Source organism: Erythranthe guttata, chromosome 9 (genome assembly GCF_056151865.1).
Source record: "Erythranthe guttata isolate IM_541 chromosome 9, IM_541, whole genome shotgun sequence".
Classification (NCBI taxonomy): Eukaryota; Viridiplantae; Streptophyta; class Magnoliopsida; order Lamiales; family Phrymaceae; genus Erythranthe; species Erythranthe guttata.
The window spans coordinates 17,002,160-17,021,400 of NC_142541.1; the positions used below are offsets into that span (position 1 = coordinate 17,002,160).

Here is a 19,241-nt window from a genome sequence, read left to right on the forward strand (position 1 = left end):
AAATATATTTGAAAGATCTAAATAAGCCGGAAACTTATCTAAATGACAACCATAATTTTAATATTTAGCAAACATAATATGCCATTAATGACAAGATACGTAATAGGATAAACAAATATATGGTCTTTATATAAATCATTCCACAACTCAAATTGTACCTCTATAATTTATTAATGCAACAAAAACATATGCAAAAAATTGCCTGAACGATGCGCTCGCTCTCACCCTCGCCCTCTTATTACTGACCAAAATCATGGGGCATTAACAAAAATACAACATAAATATAGCTACACAACCAAAATACCGAACATGAGCCATAAATATCATCTCAAGTGAAAGCCCCACACAACATAACAACCCAGTTTTACCAGCCAGTTTTGAGTGGCATGGCATACACTCATCATCGAGTTTCATCCTCAAGGTTGCGGAAACCAGCAGTCAAATCATCATTAAGTTTCTTAAATTTTGCAACCAGTGTTTCTTCTCCTTCGGCTGGGTCTTCAAACTTCTGAGAACTGCATCATCATTAAAAGAGAGGATAGATGGATCAGAATTAGCAGTATCTAATACAAACATAGAGAGTTGAGGTCATTGGCTACAAGTTCACTTACACCAAACGGTAGAACAGATCTCCTAGACGATGCTTGATAAGGGTGTAGGTTATCTTCTGTCCATCCATACCTGCCCCTCTCTCTACCGCCTGCACATTAAATTGCATACAAAGTTAAGATTTCTTACTTGGAAACGGCCAACAATATCCAACCACAAGCAGAATCAAAATATTGATTTTTCTTTTCATTTACGGAGCACGAAATACGACTCTTCTAAGTCAAGCACGCCCGATAAATTACATTTTTTGTCTCAATTTTTTATTTTATTCTGAACAAGTGCAGGGGGGGTGGGAATGCCCAACTACTTTACCTGATTTGCCAAATTGTAGAAATGAATAATATTGCGCATCATCCAAACAGATTTGTAGAATGGGCAGAATTTATCATACCTGTGCCAAAGAAACATGTAAATAACTACATAAGTCTTTCAATTTAATCATTTCTATGGATGCTAAAAATTGAGAATAGGTGGCCAGCACTAACGAGGTAAATGCATTTTGGGCAAGATAGTCCTCTCTCAAAAGCTTTGCTGTTTCCAGGGTGATTTTATCTGACTCAGCTAGAGCATCTTTTCCAACTAGCTGCAAAATTCAAAGTAAGAAATTTAAACTCCAAAAAGAAAACACCATCCACATGGGTCAAACTCGAGTATAATCTATGAAAAATAACAAGCAGCGAGACATTGGAGCAGAAAGCAAAAAGTATATTGCCTTCACATGCTAAACTTCAGTTTCAAACAACACTATCACGAGAGGGACAAGCTACACTTTCATGACTAGATACACTCACATCCTCATTCCAATCAGCAATTCAGAAAATATGCTGGTTTTGGGTTCATTTTGGAATGTTTTTAGGGACATGATCAACGAATGGTCATTCATCGCCAGTTGCCCATTTTTATCACACTCTACCACAAAAGAAGACATTTAAAAAAACAGGGGAAGAAAAAAGTAGCCCATGCCTGCACGATTTCATTCAGATCATCCTCTCTTTGCAGCACTTCACGAGCTTTTGTCCTGATGTCAATAAAATCTGAATCGAACTTGTCGTAAAAGGATTCCAGTGCCTGAGAAAGCAACAAGTTGCATCATATGTGAACAAAGAGTAATTCATGAAAGGAGAGACACAGACACAAATCTGCAGATCAAACTAAAACAAATATTGGTGAGATGAACATACCCCTGAATACTTGGAGTAAGAAATGAGCCAGTTCACAGAAGGAAAATGTTTCCTTTGGGCCAGTTTTTTGTCTAGACCCCAGAAAACCTGAAACATGACAGCAAAATACAGAGTATAGCATGGCGAAAGGAACGTTGAATTTTCAAAATGTTCTCTCTGATAAGGTGTACCTGAACAATACTGAGGGTTGCAGATGTAACAGGGTCAGAGAAATCTCCTCCTGGAGGAGAAACTGCACCAACAATGGTGACACTTCCAGTTCTTTCTGGTCCACCAAGACACTTAACTTTCCCTGCACGCTCGTAGAAGGATGCCAAACGTGCTGCCAAATAAGCAGGATACCCACTATCTGCAGGCATCTCAGCCTGCATAGCACAAATATTGCTTGTCAACATAGTAAAAGTTATAAATTTGTCTCGGTTATGATGAGCACATAATATGTGGCAACAAAATGGGAAAAGTTCTTAAACAGCCAGCACTAGTATCTGAGGTCAGAAGTAAACATGGTACATGACAATCAAAACATTAAAAAAAATATAATAGTAATAATCACGATAGAAAAGAAGGCCACAACTTCTGTTTATTCGATCAATAAAAATAATACTCTTAAGGGAATACAATTTCGCATGCTCAACAGTTATCAATAACAACAATTATTACATGTGAGTTTGCTTTTGTTTCACCACCAGCAATATCTAAAGTTTTATCATTTTCCCAGACCTCATAAATTGGTAACAAAGAGATGAAGCGCAGAATTCTCAGGTAGCTTTCCCAGCAAGGACAAAATATCAATGGTTCATGATGATAACTAACCCAAAGCACAAAAAGATAAAATACAAGCATGGCTGACTACCATCAAAGAGAGGCTCCGAATAACCAACAAATAAGCAATATTGAGATACGTACCAATCGACCGGAAATTTCACGCAATGCCTCTGCCCAGCGAGATGTTGAATCTGCCATCATACTGACATTGTAGCCCATATCTCTGAAATATTCAGCTATAGTAATTCCTGAACATCCACAAGTCAAAATTAAAAACAATTTAACTATTCCATGAAGCAGTCACTCATGAAAAGGATGGAATAATACAAATTAAGCAATTATAAATGAAGAGTTTCCTAAAAACTGCAACTGAAGTTTGTTTTCATTTAAGTATGTCACTATTAGGATTTAATTCATACTGGAGTGCAACTATCAACCTCCAAAAGTAAAATAATGGTTAACAACAGTTACCTGTGTAAATTGAAGCCTCACGAGCAGCCACTGGCATATTTGATGTGTTAGCTACAAGTGTCGTACGCTTCATGACAGATTCCTCCCGCCCATCTGGCAATGTCATTGTCAATTGAGGGAAATCCATAAGCACCTGTAGAAAATAACTAGGTCAGACAGTTCGAAGACGCCACAAGTTAATTAAACAAGTCAGCAAACTATGTACCTCTGCCATTTCATTTCCTCTTTCTCCACAACCAACATAAACGACAGTATCGGAGTTGGAATACTGCATTTGATATCGGGACAAAAATAGGATTAAAAGTTTTAAAACTGATAAAATTACTGGCAAACAAGATTACCAATAACATGAAAAAAGCTAATGCAAATCAATGATGTTCACCTTGGAGAGTGCCTGACTAATGACTGTTTTTCCACAACCAAATGCACCAGGAATGGCACAAGTACCACCAAGCACGGAGGGGAAAAGAGCATCAAGAACACGCTGAATGAAGCAAAATCGTCAGATTATAAAACACTCTAGAGAGTGACAATTTGTGAGTACACATGTGTTTTTATTTGGTGAAGGGGAAGAATCAACAACAAGAATATGTAAGATGAAAAAAGAAATCATATCACAAATAGTCACCTGTCCAGTCAAGAGAGGTGTATCAGCAGCAAGCTTTGAAGCTACAGGCCTAGGTGTACGCACGGGCCAGGTCTGCAGATAGGTATATCATAGTCATATTGAGCTTTTTGCTCAACCGATAAGAAATATTATGAAAATTATCCACATTTAATATAAAAGCTAACCTGAAGCATGGTAAATTGTTTCTTGACACCTTGAAACTCAAGCTCAAGGACAGTGTCCTGCAAAAGTTCAGAAAATTACATGTGACAAGTAACAACTTTGATTTTGACTTAAAACTATTAGTGGGTTGATGTACAGTAGGTACTGTATTTTCATAAAGACAAACCTTCAATGAGTATTGGCCAGCTGGTGCAATGTAGGTTATCTTTCCCATAGCGTCAGGAGGAAGAGCAACATGATGTTCCATTAAACTGTTCTCAAACACTTTCTGCATGAAGAATTAATGCACAAAACAAGTCTTACAAAATCAGCAGTAGCATTTAATAAATAAAACTTGAAATTTCCACAGGTAGGCAAATTCTGTCAAACTCACCGCATATAAGTCACCACCTGTCAAATGATCCCCCTCTCCTGCCATTCAAAATCATTCTAAGTTAATAAGGATGCTACCAAACCGCAGTACATTTCTTCTACCTTGTACCAAGACATCTTAGTCAGCAACAAATAACACAAAAAGAAATGGTTTTCAGGCACCTATTTTCTTTGGCTCAAATTCCCAAAGAACATCTTTGTCAAGTGCTGGGACAGATACACCACGAGGAATATACACATCACCGGATTTTATTGCAATTGTTTTCAGAGGCCTCTGTTTGAGTATTTTACCAAAAACAAAATAAAAAACCGCCATTAGAAAAAAACATTCAAGGACTTCAAGCTAGAAAACCAAATATCATTTGGCCAACCTGCTAAATTATGAAAATTTTAAAGAAGACGGATTTTACAAACCTGAATACCATCAAATATGTTTCCCAAAATTCCAGGACCCAATTCAACTGATAGAGGCTGTAAAAATAGGCCAATTAGTACGGGGTAAGCATTTTTCAACTAATGAAAAAGCAACATATGCTTCAAAAAACTGAATTTTGACAGAAAGAACATGAGAACCTTGCGAGTTCGAAGAACAGGGTCATTAACCATCAGTCCAGCTGTTTCCTCATACACTGCAATAAAAAAACACAATGACTCTTGTAATCAGTACACAACTATTATTTAATATGCATATTTTGTGATGGATAACAGTACAAATAAAAGAAATGATAATCTTGTTTCCTTATTGACTAAGGGGTATTTAGTAATAGTTATAGTGGTCTACAAAGGCCTTTTTACATATTGGGGAGTGTGGTCGAGTACCAGGGGTAGCAAATGTAAGATTAGACAAATCATTCTCCCAGTTCCCAGTCATTCCCCTAATTCATGACCCTACAGGCCTCAGGCATCACTACAGCAACTATTGATGTTTACATATCTTATCAATAAAGGATGTCAGGTAAAGTTGACTTCTAACGGAGTAGCCTACTGAGACATTTATCGATCGCCGGAAAGTGGTCATCTCTTTATGCGCAGTGTTACATATGGATCACAAGCAGTGGTATTCTAGAAACCCGCTTAGGCCTCTCGGTACAATTCACATGTTTTTGGCATACCCTCTTGAACACTATTGACCTCATGTAGCCTTATGCAGTATCCACACCAGAGGGCTCAGAACTCAGATCCCCGTAGAACAAGTTCTTTAATAAAGAGACATGCCTTAACCTTGGTCCTTCCAAATTGGACTTGCTACTTCTGTAGTCCTTAGACAGTAATTTAAGAAAATCTAACTCTGGAGTCAGAAAACACTTACAGCTTGACAGAAAGACTCACTTGAGATGATAAAGAAGAGTTTGAAGGATAGTAGAAACACTAACCCTGAATAGTGGCAGAATCTCCTTCCAACCGAATAATTTCACCAATAAGATTGTCGTGTCCAACACGAACTAGTTCATACATAGCAGCTCCCGCCATTCCATCAGCAACAACAACTGGTCCAGATACCTATTGGGAACCAAAGTTATAACTACATAAGAGATACTCTTTCAACATAAAATTAATTGCAGCAGCAAAGAAGGCAACTTAGATTGAATAATAATATCATCATCTAAAAGTCACTGATAAATATACCGAAGCACCCTGAATCAAGGGAAACCATATGAACAGACTAAAGCAAAATTATATTCAAGTAGACGAAAAAGGTGACAGAATTGCCAAATCAGACTAAGAACAAATGGATCCAAGTTGGAAGAATCCAAGAAAACCAATGCAAAAGAATATACTGACTGCATCTAGATTGGATCAATATAAATGGCAGATTGGCACCACTAATGCCAGATTGAATTTTAAACAGTAAGCGGTTGCACCATTTAGTGAGACAACAAATTTTAACCGAGGAAAGGAAAAATAAAAATAAGCAAGTGGAGCAAACATCTGAAGTAAGTCAAAAGCAGATACCAAAACAGTAAAAGAGCGTAAATGGAAGGAAAAGAAAGAAGCGAACCTTGCGAACGTATCCATACTCGCTCTCCTTTTCGGCATCCTCGAAGGTTGTCAATGGGCCTCCGTAAACAGACGGCATGTTTCGAGGTTAAGGAAATCGAATTCACAAAAGTAATCAGCGTTCGGAACTGAATCCGAATGAACAAGATCCGATCGGTGAAGAAAAGAACTTCACACACAGTCTATGGTTGAAATCAAATCTCGCGGCGATTTGGAATTATTGACAGTCAGATATAGAGAGAGAGAGAGAGAGAACGTGAGGAGATCGATGTAGGTAGTTGCTGCTGCTGGTTACACTGATTGATTGATTGATTTATGGTAACGAGGGAGGAAAGATACTCTACTTTTGCACTTGTTACAGATACCCAATCAGGTTATGCCACGTCAGCCGCAGTCTTAACAAATCTTGTACCGGGCCTAACAAGATAATAGCCCAATATACAAATCCAACCCAACGATGTGATTATTAGTGTGATTAATGAGCCCAAATAGACATGGTTGCTTATCTGAATTTAAGATTTCATTTCATTTCATTTATCGTCGTCTCGTCGCCAGAAACAGAAACAGAAATTGAATTTGAAATTGAAACATGATGATGATGATATCATCATCTAATAAACTATTTCCAATTCCGATTCCAGTTCCAGTTCCAATTTCAATTCCAATGAATCTCGTGTTCACCATTCCTTCCCCACTACAGACCTCTAAAATATCATGTTGTTTTCACCCAAAACCGGGCAGAAGAAGCACCACCACAGTAGGTTCGGGAGTTCCGGCGCGGGACAGAGTGATAGATTTGGGGAAGTACAGTGGTAAAATGCTGGGGAGCTTGCCGTCTTCGTACCTGAGGTGGGTGTCGAAGAATCTGAGAGCGGGTGATACGGAAGAGTGGGCCAAGCTGGCTGATCAAGTGCTCACCGACCCTGTTTACAGAGACCGAATCGAGTGGGAGTTGGCCGACAAGATTCTCAGCGGAAACGAAACCCTGTCATCTGGGAGAAATGCTGTGTCGGAATTGCTGGAAATCAGCAAGAGATTTGGGTGGGACAACGAAGATAAGCGTGGGTGGAGTAAGGTTGATTTTGGGTTGTTGGGCACGTCCAAGGGAGGGAGAATACCCCGATTGGGGGCGATGGAGGAGACTGCAGGTGAAATAATGAAGAAGAAGAAGAAGAAGATTAAAGCGGAGGAGGAGGAAGAAGATGGAGGGAAAAGAAGGGAGAGGAGAGAGAGGGTGAAGCGGCGAATGGAGGCGGGGGGCTGTGGAAACATTAAGGATGATGAACAAGAAGAAGAAGAAGAAGAAGGAGGTTTGGTGAGTGGGCCTGCAGCTGGATATGGGCAGAGGAGGAGGAGTAGCCCATTTCCGGGGAGAGAAGCACTGATGAACAAGGTTCTTCTTAATCGCCAAAACATTGTCTAATTCACCCACACCCACACACCTACTTGCTGCTATTAAATTTTCATTCTTTACTCTTTCTTTTCACTCTACTCAACCCACTCTTTCATCAGGGTTACTGTAATCTCTCTGTCTGTATATTAATTAACCTTGTTATTTTATTATTATTATTATTGAATACAATTATTATTATAAAAAACAAGAGTTGCGTATGCGTATGCGTATGCGTATGCGTTACGAGTTACGACTTAGGTGAGTGATTTTGTCGGTTTCCTTACCAATGAATGAATGAACAAATTTACCCCACGCCCCACATCATCTGCCTACTCTTTCTTTTCTTCTTCTTCTTATTCGTTTGGTCCAAAGGTGCTTTTTCTTCTTCTTCTTCTTCTTCATCTTCTTTATCCGTGTTACATACAGTACCATCAATTGTCTGAATTACAGGAACCTTCGCTTATGTCCCTTTTGTCTCTCTTTATTTCTTGCTTTCATCCAATGATTGACTGTTTCTGTTTTCCATTTTCATTCTTTATTTCCTCACAATTAATTACACTGATGCTCTCTAAAATCGTTTCTTATGATTTTGATTTGCTTTTTACTCTCTCTTACCGGTGTAAATTCGACCCTAGACCTGGTTCAATATATATTTATTCTGATTTTGCAGGAGAGTTGCAAGAAATCATTAGTTTGTGTTACTGTTAGTATTTCATGTCTCTTGTGTAAATCTTATAAACATTATAATTCTTCCGTTCTCTGTGATAAAGATTTAACCTTTTCCCATTTAATTGTAATTATATTCTTCTTTCAATAGACTCATTCAACTACCACTGCATGGTGGGGTGAATGGCAGAAGGGACCTTGTTAGCTGGTTTTGATTGTCCCTTTGCAGAGCTTCCGGGTCATGTATTGATAGAGATCTTGATCCGTGTTCCGGTTGTGGAGTGGGGGCAGCTATCGTGTGTTAATAAGTACTGGGCTAATTTGTTTCGCGAGGAATGCTTGTGGCACGCTGCTCTTGCCAGGTGTTTCCCTTTATCTGGTCATCGTAAAAGGTGGCCTGGCCCTATTCCTCGCGGAATCAGTAAAAGGTTGGTCCTTTCCTGTATGCTTTATATGATGAGTATGCAATCATTATATTGCTCGAGTGACTCACCTTATTGTATGTATATTCACTAATCATTATTCAGGAGGTTTGTTGCTCTGTATGTGAGTAAATTCATCATGTTGCCGGTAGAAGAAGAAGATGATGAACTAAGTGAGATTGTAGGTCATACATACTTGTTCTTAAAAGAGCAGCTTCACATTTCAACCATGCCTCCTCCATCTGGGATACTTCATGGAACTATTATAGGTGCTATCTCTCAAACTATTAACAAATATTTTCTTTTATTTCTGTACCTAGGAATCATGACCTATTTTTACTTCGTTTTAGCTACTCGTAAATAGATTAGTTGGATGCAGATGTTTTAAAATAGCTGGGTTAATCTATGTTGTTTTACATGAAACTGAACAATATTTTAACCAGCCAGATCAAGTCCCTATGGTTCACTGAAATTAAAGTTAACATAAGTAGACGACATCTAGGCAGTAACATAGGTTTGAGTGGGTACGATTAGAATGTAATGAAAATCGTCTAACTGTGTGTATGTTTTAGTAACAAAACAAAAGTGAATTAATGTATGGATGAAGGTGCAGATCAGTTTATAGCGTGTGGAAAGTCAAGGGACAGGGCACATGAGCTTGGTTGTATGATTTGGTTGGGTGTTATTGAAAATTTGGAGGACAATCATCGCACCTTTCTGTTACTGAAACGTCTTGCAATGGAGGGAGGAGATCATGTGAGCATATATCATATATCATATATATACTTGTTGAAGGAAAATGTGAAATGAGGAGAGAATTAATGGGTGGGGGTAATTTGCAGGTGGTGTTTCTGGCATATCCGTATTCGAGGTCGTACCGAGTTGAGTGGAAGATATACGAGAGGCTTCTGACAGATTTTAGAGACTGCATGAGTAATGAAGAATACTATGATTTATTAGGTTGTGCAAAACAAAAGTTTCAGGCAATACCAGCAACTTGGCTAGGCCACTGAAGGCAACAAACAGTAAAATGTTGTAATTAATGTGAATGTATTATTATTAGTATGAATGTATGATGTTTGTTGGTGAATGAAGAAACATCATGTGAATATATAATAAGATTTTAGCTTTCAGACAAGCAAGCAGGAATGATTTTAGCTCTCTTCTTCTGTTTTCATATTAAGATGATTCTGTTTCTGATGGGCCGGGCGAATGGTTAAATGGACTTTGGGCTTTTGCATATGCAATAATGAATGAATAAAACTGAATGAATAAGTGGCTAGAAAATATTCATTCATGTGATTTGAGTAGACAGTAGTAGTAGAGTATACAAAGGACAATAATGTAATATGAGAAAATAAAAAACAATAGTGTTTGGTTTTCTGACAATATTCTCTGCTGCTACTACGATTGGATCCCTTTCTTCTTTTTTCCCAATGCAAATAAATAATAATACTGTTGCTCTGCTGCTCTTATTTATTTTTAGGGTAAATTCCACTTTACTCCCTCGTACTCTGCCTGAGAGTCACTTTGCCCCCTCGTACTCTCAATTTTATCGATTTACCCCCTTGTACTTGTACAATTTCTCAATACAGCCTTTTTCTTCATTTTTTGTCAATTTTGACTGTAACGCCATTTGGTCAACTCTGTAAATTACAAAATTGCCACTGTCTATAACGCGTCGTTTCTCATCCGTCAATATTGTCATTTCTTCTTCTCCCACCAGTTCCCCTTCCAAGATATCCCCAAATTGAACTCCTAACTTAGTAAAAATCAAGACCCAAAAATTGATCGATTCCACCCAGTGCAAAGAAAAAAATATATGAATGTGTGAAACTTTCTCTTTTCTAATCTCGAGAGTCAAAATCGAAAAAATTCAAGATTTACGTCAATATTTTGACTCTTGACCAAATGGCGTCAGAGTCAAAATCGAAAAAAAGTTGATGAAGAGGGTTGTATTGGGAAATTGTACAAGTACAAGGGGGTAAATCGACAAAATTAAAAGTACGAGGGGGTAAAGTGGTTCTTAGTCAGAGTACAAGGGGGTAAAGTGGAATTTACCCTTATTTTTATATACAATTAATTAATGTAATTCATAAATGGTGTAAGTAATGTAGTATTAATAGTAGAGTGTGTGATTGAAACGAGACAGAAAATTGAAACAAATCTTGGTAGTAAATCTATAAGCTTTGTTATGGGAATCCGGAATCTCATTAACTCTTTCTAATTTTTGAAAATCCTGCATTCATTTATTGTTTTTTTCACTCTTCTTCTCTCTCTATTCCCATTTCACCTCTCTTTATTTCTCTCTACACACAAACTCCAACACCTCTTCTCTCTTCTCTCTCTTTGGGGTTTCATTTTCGACTGCTGCAGCCAACCATTTTCGTAAGTGATCTTCGAGCTTCTCTCTTGTTTCTTTTCACCATTGAAAAGAAAAAAAATCGTTTCTTGAAATGCTTTTCTTTGTTTAATTCGTTTTTATCCATTTTGGTTTCTTTTTTTCTTTTCTGGGGGTGGTGGTTTTGCAAGGGTTTGGTGGGTTGTATACAGGATCAAGATGTTTGACGAAATGTAGTTCCTCTTCCTGGTTAATTCCTTTTTTTTTTTTTTTTTTTTATATATATATCTCCGTGTAGTTAGTCCCCAGCTGCTCTGCAGTTGTGCCCTCTCATTTATCTTCACTTTCGTTTTTCTTTTTCCTGGTTGAGGATAATTTCTTGGTAATAATTGGATCTGATATAATTACTTGGATGAATGCCTTTGCAGGGTTTCTTTAAAAAGGCCATCTTTGCATCCATAACTATTGTTGATGGATTTCTTCAAACTAAAGAAATTTAGGAATGCCCACAAACCAAACGCTGATAATGTGACACAAGATCAGCCGGTGCCCCAACCACAGGAGCCCAAAAACGCTGATAATGCGTTGGGTAAGTCAGTCAATGACGATTCTACGAATCCTGAAATGGAAGACGATGACGATGATTTCATCACGAATGAGGTGAAGAGGAGGCTGAAAGAGCTGAGAAGAAACAGCTTCATGGTATTGATACCTGAGGAAACTTGTCAGGCTGATGAGGAAGATGAAGAGGAACAAGGGGAAACCAGCTCTAATGAATGGAGGGATGTTGAAGCTGAGGGAAGACAGTTCTGGTCTGGTTTTGATGCTGTCTATGATGTATACTGCGAACGCATGTTGTTTTTTGATCGCTTCAGTTCTCAGCAGCTGCTTGAACTTGGTAATTGTTTCTATCCCTCTAATGTCGTCGTTTCCGAAATTATCTGTGGTTGCTCAATTAGTTGGAAACTTCGACTTACATGCACAAGCTCATTATAACTCGATGTCAAAATTGAAGTAATTATAGAAAAGGGATTAACAATTCTTACTGTTTCTAAATCGAAAAATTGGTTTGTCATGACCTTAAAGTTCATCAGCTCTTTGTATGCATGCCCTTATTCAAATTCTATAGATAAAGTTGTCCTTAGATGCCTGATTAGGCCAAATTCAGTTGAATAGCTCATCAGGACATTTTCAGGAGTAGCAAATTTGATTCAGATAAATGTTATTTTTCGCTCTTTCTTGATGTATTGATGATGAGTGGGAATGTGGGAAAGTGATTTTTTTTGTTCTGAATTGGGCAATAGTTAAAAGCTTAAAATCGTACAGGTTGTCATGTTGTTTCGACACCATCGCCAAGATCTGCCTCTAAAAAGCTCGCGTCTCCACTGCGATGCCTTTCTATGAGAAAATTCGAGGTGGAAGAAGACGAAAATGAGCATTTGCAGGGGGCAGTCAGTAGTGACCCTTATCAAGAACTCGAAACTGCATACGTGGGTCAAATGTGCTTGACCTGGGAGGCGCTTCATTGCCAATACACACAACTGAGACAGAAAATCTCATCACAACCCGAATGTCACTCCTCTTACAACCACAGCGCTCAGCAGTTCCAGCAGTTCCTTGTCCTATTGCAGAGGTTCATTGAAAACGAGCCGTTTGAACTCGGCTCTAGGCCAGAAATATTCGCTCGCACAAGAAAATCATTGCCCAAACTGCTCCAGGTTCCTAAAATCCAAGGTATGATGATGATGAGGTGGAAAGCCGTTGTTGAAAACAAGTTGTTTGTTTATAAGGGAATTTTAGGCTTGATTTGATGTTGTTCTTGTTGATGGTTTTATTAGCTTATGAGGAGAAAAGCACAGGGGGGGAGGAAGAGGCATCAGAGCTAGTGGTTGTTGCGACAGATTTAAGCAAAATAATGGAAAGCTGTATCTTAAGTTTCCGGCAGTTCATAAAGATGGAGAAGAAGAAAACGAGCAGTGTGCGCAACATATTTGGAAGCCAGAACCAGATGGGTACACCGGTTCAACAGATGCAACATTCCCTTGAGAAGGTGAATATATAACTAACTAATATATAACTCTCTTTTTTTTGAACAAGTGTTTTAACCAGATAAGATGAATACAGAAAGCAGTGAAAATGAAGGAGGTGCAGAAGAAGAGCTATAATTATAATAATAAGACGACGAAGAAGAAGAAGAAGAAAAGTTGGCCGACGGCGGAAGAGGATGTGGAGACGTTGCTTGGGCTTATCGACGTCAAAGTGTTGTGTAGGGTTCTAAGAATGGTGAGAATAAGCAAAGAACAAATGTTTTGGTGTGAAGAAAAGATGAAGAAATTGGTTGTTGATGGCAAGTTGCTAAGAGACCCTTCACCAATCCTTTTTCCTTGTTAATTAATTAATCTTTTTTTATATATATGTAATGTATGTATCTTCCGATCATTTAGATACACAGTACAAGACTTTTATTATTTATTCTAGTAACTTCTAATTAGTGAAAGAATTCTGATATATATAATATAAAATACCTGTCTTTGTTTCCCCTAGTTAGTTTAATTTGAGAAATGTATTAAAAAGTTGAGTTGTGGACCTGTAAATCTGTAGTTTGTTTTTATGTAAGCAGTGTCTTGTAGTTCACTTGGATAGACAAATTTCATATCTTTACTAATTACTATACAAGAACACATTGATAATGGATTGGTGGTCCAATTAAACAAAAGATGAAACAAATATATATTATAATTATATACAAGAAGGAAGGAATAGTAACCTTAAAGTAGTCAATGTTTGAACCAAATTATTTGTATTGTTGTAAATTATAGTGTGGGAGGGGCTTGGTGTAGTGTAGTATAGTGTAGGGAGTCATCACTTTTGACTATATTTGTATATACACGAAAAAATAAAGAAATAGGAGAGAAGAGGAAGAAAGTGTAGAGAGAGTGAGGAGAGAGAGAGAGAGAGAAGAGAGAGAGAGAGAGAGACAGCGTGTTGGGTTACGGAAGCGACATTTGTATTTCCTTCCTAATAAAACAAAACAAAAGAACCGAAGAAGAAGAAGAAGAAGAAGTAATATAATATAAATAAGCTGGTCGGTCGGCCAACATATTTATTCGGTTGGGTTCCTTCCGGTGACTTTTGTTCTTCTGATCGTTTACTGTAACTCAAACAATTGTAAGACTCTCTGCTCAATCTTTAACACCATCCATCCCATGTAAGTTGCCTTCTTTCCTTCTTAATCTTTTTTTGGTTTTTCATGTCTGTGTGCTCTTTTGAGGGTTGGTTTAGGAAGCAGTGCATGAGGGTTGGTGTTTCTTCTCACTTTGGTTCAATCAATGCCGTTTTTCCTTATCACTTATTGTTCTTCCGTGTTTGCATTTTTGTGTGTATGTGTGTGTGTGTGTGTGTGTTTATCTAAAGATTTCTCTAATTGATTGGCATTATTTTATTTGCAGTGGGTGATCATGTGCGTATGTTTGTAGAATCCAGTACTACTCACTTTCTGTGAATAAGAGATGTGACAAAGTACTGACAAATTATAACTATTAAGTATGACAACTGAAAACCCTATGAGAGTTTCGGAGGATAGCGTTGGAGCTGCAAAGTGGGCCCCACCCAGGGCCACTCCTGCTTTTTCTTCTTCATCAGCAACCGAAGAACTGGGGTCGTTGCTCAGAGGCCACGACAACACTGAAAGAGATGGCATTAATATTGCTCCTAATCGTAGTGGTAGTGCACCTCCAAGCATGGAAGCCTCTTTCTCCGCTTTTGGTAATCGATCTTATAATTCAACATCCCTTGTCCAATTCAACTCTTGCAAGCTGATTCATTGTATTTAATAATATGTTATCTTCTGAGTATTGGTTTGAACCAAAGTCTTGAAAACATTAACCTTGGACATGACCGTACTGTGTGTGTTTTCAGGCAATAATTGGAGATCACCCTCTGTAGATGGTGGTCGTGGAAGTGGATCTATGTACATATCGACAACTTCTCTTTCTACGACCCATGAGGACGACCCTGAAGATGATACAACACTAAAGGATGACCGGACAAAAAGTACTAGTCTCATGTTTGGACACAACTCTTTGTCGTTTAGTGCTCGTCACAAAAGTTTGGCTAATCTTCTACAGGTATTCTATACAACACGTGTAGAATCTGTTCTTTTTTTCCTTTAATAGAGAAATTATGCGCATAGACAGATTCGATGTGGCTGCTCAAGAAACAGTGTTGAACTTGGGACTCTTGACGAGTGCATTTATTAGTACTTGAAATCCTATTTCAATAACTACTTTGCGTTCTGATTTTGTTCTTTCATGTGGTGATTAAAATCATGCTTCTACTTCTAAGGAAACATCTATTGCTTCTGTCAGTGCATGCTTTTATATTAGTTGAAATAAATGTGGGCATGCAGATAATCTCTTAAGATCATGAGCAGAATAGTGCCATGTAAATTCATTGCAGTGGTCCCCACCAAAACTAAGCGATTTTTATATTTTATACATTTAATGCAATTTACCTGATAGCTACGTACCGATGACAATCACTCTATATATGACATCGTTTATTTGTGGTATCTTGTTTAATTTGTAGGGGGGTTTTCCGCGGACGCCTTCGCCAGTGTTTAGCCAGAATCGTTCCTCAAGCCATGTCGGCGAAGCTTTCAACCATGAAATGCAAGGCCTGTCACTGGATTCTGGCATTGATATCCCCACAGTTCCAATAAATCCTTTCCTCGACACCTCAGGAAGGTCTCTTTCCATGCACGGGGATGAATTAATTAGTAAGAATACATTATTTTACCAGTGATTGTGTGAGTTTTTGTGGCACCGTTGATTTAGATGCTTCTATAATCATTCATATAATGGAGGATTTGTTCGGCCGAAAATGAAATACATCCGCATACATAATAATACTTATTTTCCGCATGATGCAGGCTACCATGTTTCCGGAACTGGTCTGCAAAGAAATATCAACTCGGTTGAGATGCAGCCATCTCCTTTATATGCAAGTACTGGAGCTTATATGGCTCCAGGAACTTCATTTTATCCCAATCTCAGTACTTCCGGTTTATATACTACTACTCCACAGTACAGTGGATATTCTATGGATTCCTCAACATTTATTCCACCGTATCTGGCTGGATATCCACCTCAGACAGCTTTTCCTTTGCATATTAATGCCAATTCTGGACAAAATCTTACTAGTCAAACTCCTGGCATTCCTACTGGGGAAAACTTCTCAAAAGGCTCTGCTGCTGTACAGAATTTAAACCGGTTTTATGGCCAATACGGAGTAACAATGCCTCCAACCTTTCAAGATCCTCTTTCGTTGCAGTATTTCCAGCAGACTATGCGAGATCCGTATGGTGTACCTATGCAATATGCCAATTTACCATCACCTGGTATGATTAGTAATGAAATTCATTTTTTTTTTAGAAAGATCTCCTTACAAAAAAGGGTCCAACGAACTACTAACTGCTTATTTATACAGCTGGGCAGACATTCCAGTTCTCCCCACGTGGGAATATTGGCATTCCAAGTGCAAGGGAAACAATGATACCTGGTACGAGTTACCTTAGCAGTCCCACTGGTCTAGGATTTGTGCCTCAGTTCCCAACATCACCTCTTGGTAGTCCAGTTTTCCCGCAGTCTCCGGTTGGAGGCACAAGCACAAGTTCATTAGGAAGAAGATATGATTTTGGGTTTTCTCAAACTTCACCCAGAAATGTTGGTGGGTATGCCAGGTGGCAAGGACAAAGGGAGGCTGACAGCTTTAGTGAATACAGAAAACATTCTTTTCTTGAAGAACTTAAAACAAGCAATGCTAGAAGAATTGATCTCTCTGACATTGTAGGTCGTATTGTTGAATTCAGGTAGCCTTTCAGCTTTTTTTTTTTTTTGTCGGTTTCCTTTGTAATAGAGCTGAATGATCATTCGAAAATCATTTAATATGCATGTGTAACTTCAGTGTTGATCAACATGGGAGTCGATTTATACAACAGAAGTTGGAAAATTGTAGTGTACAAGAGAAGGAGTTGGTCTTTAAGGAAGTTCTCCCACATGCTTCAAAATTGATAACCGACGTCTTTGGGAATTATGTTATTCAGAAGGTAGGTTACCTCAGTTTGTTTTGTGCCAATTGGATTTTATAGTTGCATATTTGGGGTTGTACATTATTCCTTCTCTGCATTTCATGCATAGTTGGTTGTATTTACAGTTCTTTGAACACGGGACGTACGATCAAAGGAAGGAACTTGCAAGCCAATTATCGGGACAGATGCTACCTTTAAGTTTGCAAATGTATGGTTGTCGTGTTATACAAAAGGTATGTGCATATTCTTATCCATTATTCCATCCTATGCTAAATGATGGCGACTATTTAAGTCTCATTACTTGTACCATAATCATGATAAGTGACGGATCTTAAAAAACATATATGTGGATATACACTTCAGGCTCTGGAGGTTATCGATGTTGAACAGAAGACAGAACTTGTACTGGAACTGGATGGGCATGTAATGAGATGTGTGAGGGATCAAAATGGAAATCACGTCATACAAAAATGCGTTGAATGTATGCCCACTGAAAATATTGATTTTATCATCTCCTCCTTCCATGGACAAGTAGCTACGCTATCTACTCATCCCTATGGTTGTCGAGTGATTCAGGTACAACCATTCTTGGTTAAAACAAAATACAGGAATCCCGATCCTTTTTTCTTGCTACATGAAACCTAAAGTGGAAGGAGATTTTAAAGAAGATTGTTGAATCCATGATTTCCTTGCAGAGGGTTTTGGAGCATTGCTCAGATGACGTAAGATGTGGAACAATAGTGGATGAGATACTGGAATCTGCTTCTGATCTTGCTCGTGATCAGTATGGCAACTACGTCACACAGGTTTCTTTCTATTTTGGTTTATGGATCTCTATTAAATGTATGCAATGTAGAACCATTTTCTTTTATATAATAGTTTTTTGGGATTGATTACTCCCTTTATTTTTTTTCTTTATTTTTTTTTTTATATATCTGAGACTCCATTATTGAAGCATAGTGCAAACTACGATTTGAAGATAACAGTAGTACGTTTTGAGCTGAAAGTAAAATTTTGGTCCCTTTTCTCCACTTGTTTGTCGAACATAAAAATTTGATCACTTCTACAGCACGTTTTGGAAAGGGGAAAACCGCTTGTACGGAGTCAAATTATCCGCAAATTGTGTGGGAAAATTGTACAGATGAGCCAGCATAAGTATGCATCAAATGTTGTAGAGAAATGCTTAGAGTTTGGCGATGCTGCTGAACGGGAGTTCTTGATTGATGAGATCCTTCTGCAGTCTGAAGAAAATGACAATTTACTGGTAAGAGAATCTGTTGTTCAACACCTTGTTTGAAGAATAAACTAAAATATCACGAGTATACAATATACATTCTTTAACTATACCTAATTGATGTCTCTTGGCATCATTCATTCTGCCCTTTTTAACTGGCTAACAATATAATAAGGATTTCATTTTTATTTTTTTTATTAAAAAGTTGTTTATTTTTTTATTTTTATTTTTTTCATTTTTAGGTGATGATGAAGGACCAGTTTGCAAATTACGTAGTCCAGAAGATTCTTGAAATTAGTAACGATAAGCAGAGAGAAACATTGCTTCATCGAATTCGGCTTCATCTCATTGCTTTGAGGAAATATACATATGGGAAACATATAGTTGCTCGATTTGAACAATTATGTGGTGAAGGTATAGACAGTCTACGTTCCTAGTCATCTTTCTTTTTTCTAGTTTTCAATTTTCGATGATGGTGAGAAGGGTATATAGAACTTGTAAAAGATCTTTTTGCAGCTGTGTTGATGATTGCAACTAACTGCAGTTGTTGAATGATGTATGCAGATAATGGAAGTACCTCAGAGCCATAGGGGATTTGCTTTGAATGTCGGAGAATTATTTTACGAGATTCTGTGCTCTTACCTGACATTGAAAGTGGATATAGCTGAGATAAGCTCATAATAGTCCAACCTCCGGTCGACAAGTGCTGGGCAGTGCATTTAGAAGTTAGGTTGAAATTACAATGTCGGTACGTATATATGTGAGAATGTAGCAGTGTGGTGTAACTTCTAGTAGAAATGTGTGAGTAATGTATAGATAGAAGCAGGGGACTTGCTTAGGTGTAGTTTGAATGCTGATTCGTCGATTTGTCGAGTGTTTGTTTATTTGAGGAGTTGAGTTGCAAACCATAG

The 19,241-nt window shown here is 38.0% G+C and overlaps 5 protein-coding genes across 8 annotated transcripts; 4 read left to right on the top strand and 1 right to left on the bottom strand.

The window, feature by feature from the left end:
• Positions 1 to 55: 55 nt before the first annotated feature.
• LOC105975667 (V-type proton ATPase catalytic subunit A) lies at positions 56 to 6,771 on the bottom strand. Its single transcript, XM_013000870.2, has 20 exons — positions 6,188 to 6,771; positions 5,562 to 5,688; positions 4,762 to 4,817; positions 4,603 to 4,659; positions 4,351 to 4,462; positions 4,190 to 4,227; positions 3,983 to 4,084; positions 3,819 to 3,875; positions 3,655 to 3,726; positions 3,409 to 3,510; positions 3,232 to 3,294; positions 3,027 to 3,159; positions 2,697 to 2,803; positions 1,961 to 2,155; positions 1,791 to 1,877; positions 1,573 to 1,677; positions 1,095 to 1,192; positions 922 to 1,000; positions 612 to 700; positions 56 to 515 (listed from the first exon to the last, which is right to left on the bottom strand). Exons 1-20 carry the CDS (start codon positions 6,263 to 6,265, stop codon positions 401 to 403), a joined length of 1,872 nt encoding a protein of 623 aa, XP_012856324.2. The 5' UTR covers positions 6,266 to 6,771; the 3' UTR covers positions 56 to 400.
• On the top strand, positions 6,771 to 8,814 carry LOC105975668 (golgin family A protein). Its single transcript, XM_088823245.1, has 3 exons — positions 6,771 to 7,579; positions 8,397 to 8,673; positions 8,773 to 8,814. The coding sequence occupies exons 1-2, from the start codon at positions 6,776 to 6,778 to the stop codon at positions 8,448 to 8,450; spliced, it is 858 nt and encodes a 285-aa protein (XP_088679371.1). The 5' UTR covers positions 6,771 to 6,775; the 3' UTR covers positions 8,451 to 8,673; positions 8,773 to 8,814.
• Positions 8,429 to 9,805, top strand: LOC105975665 (uncharacterized). Its single transcript, XM_013000869.2, has 4 exons — positions 8,429 to 8,673; positions 8,773 to 8,936; positions 9,281 to 9,423; positions 9,510 to 9,805. The coding sequence occupies exons 1-4, from the start codon at positions 8,429 to 8,431 to the stop codon at positions 9,678 to 9,680; spliced, it is 723 nt and encodes a 240-aa protein (XP_012856323.2). The 3' UTR covers positions 9,681 to 9,805.
• On the top strand, positions 8,808 to 13,551 carry LOC105975664 (DUF1666 family protein (DUF1666)). Of its 3 annotated transcripts, none has more exons than XM_088823241.1 (5): positions 8,808 to 8,936; positions 11,437 to 11,906; positions 12,335 to 12,742; positions 12,847 to 13,058; positions 13,133 to 13,551. In XM_088823241.1, the coding sequence occupies exons 2-5, from the start codon at positions 11,480 to 11,482 to the stop codon at positions 13,397 to 13,399; spliced, it is 1,314 nt and encodes a 437-aa protein (XP_088679367.1). In that variant the 5' UTR covers positions 8,808 to 8,936; positions 11,437 to 11,479; the 3' UTR covers positions 13,400 to 13,551. The 3 variants fall into 3 exon arrangements, with proteins under 3 accessions (XP_088679367.1, XP_012856319.1, XP_088679368.1); XM_013000865.2 differs by lacking the exon at positions 8,808 to 8,936 and adding an exon at positions 10,765 to 11,055; XM_088823242.1 differs by lacking the exon at positions 8,808 to 8,936 and adding an exon at positions 11,058 to 11,241.
• A 227-nt stretch (positions 13,552 to 13,778) lies between these two features.
• Positions 13,779 to 19,238, top strand: PUM5 (pumilio 5). 2 transcript variants are annotated; one of them, XM_013001084.2, is made up of 13 exons: positions 13,779 to 14,216; positions 14,458 to 14,773; positions 14,927 to 15,135; positions 15,596 to 15,785; positions 15,939 to 16,406; positions 16,496 to 16,877; positions 16,973 to 17,114; positions 17,222 to 17,329; positions 17,460 to 17,672; positions 17,792 to 17,902; positions 18,166 to 18,360; positions 18,573 to 18,744; positions 18,895 to 19,238. In XM_013001084.2, the coding sequence occupies exons 2-13, from the start codon at positions 14,554 to 14,556 to the stop codon at positions 18,918 to 18,920; spliced, it is 2,436 nt and encodes an 811-aa protein (XP_012856538.2). In that variant the 5' UTR covers positions 13,779 to 14,216; positions 14,458 to 14,553; the 3' UTR covers positions 18,921 to 19,238. The 2 variants fall into 2 exon arrangements, with proteins under 2 accessions (XP_012856538.2, XP_088679365.1); XM_088823239.1 differs by having other exon boundaries at positions 13,915 to 14,216; positions 18,875 to 19,238.
• The last annotated feature ends 3 nt before the right edge of the window (positions 19,239 to 19,241 follow it).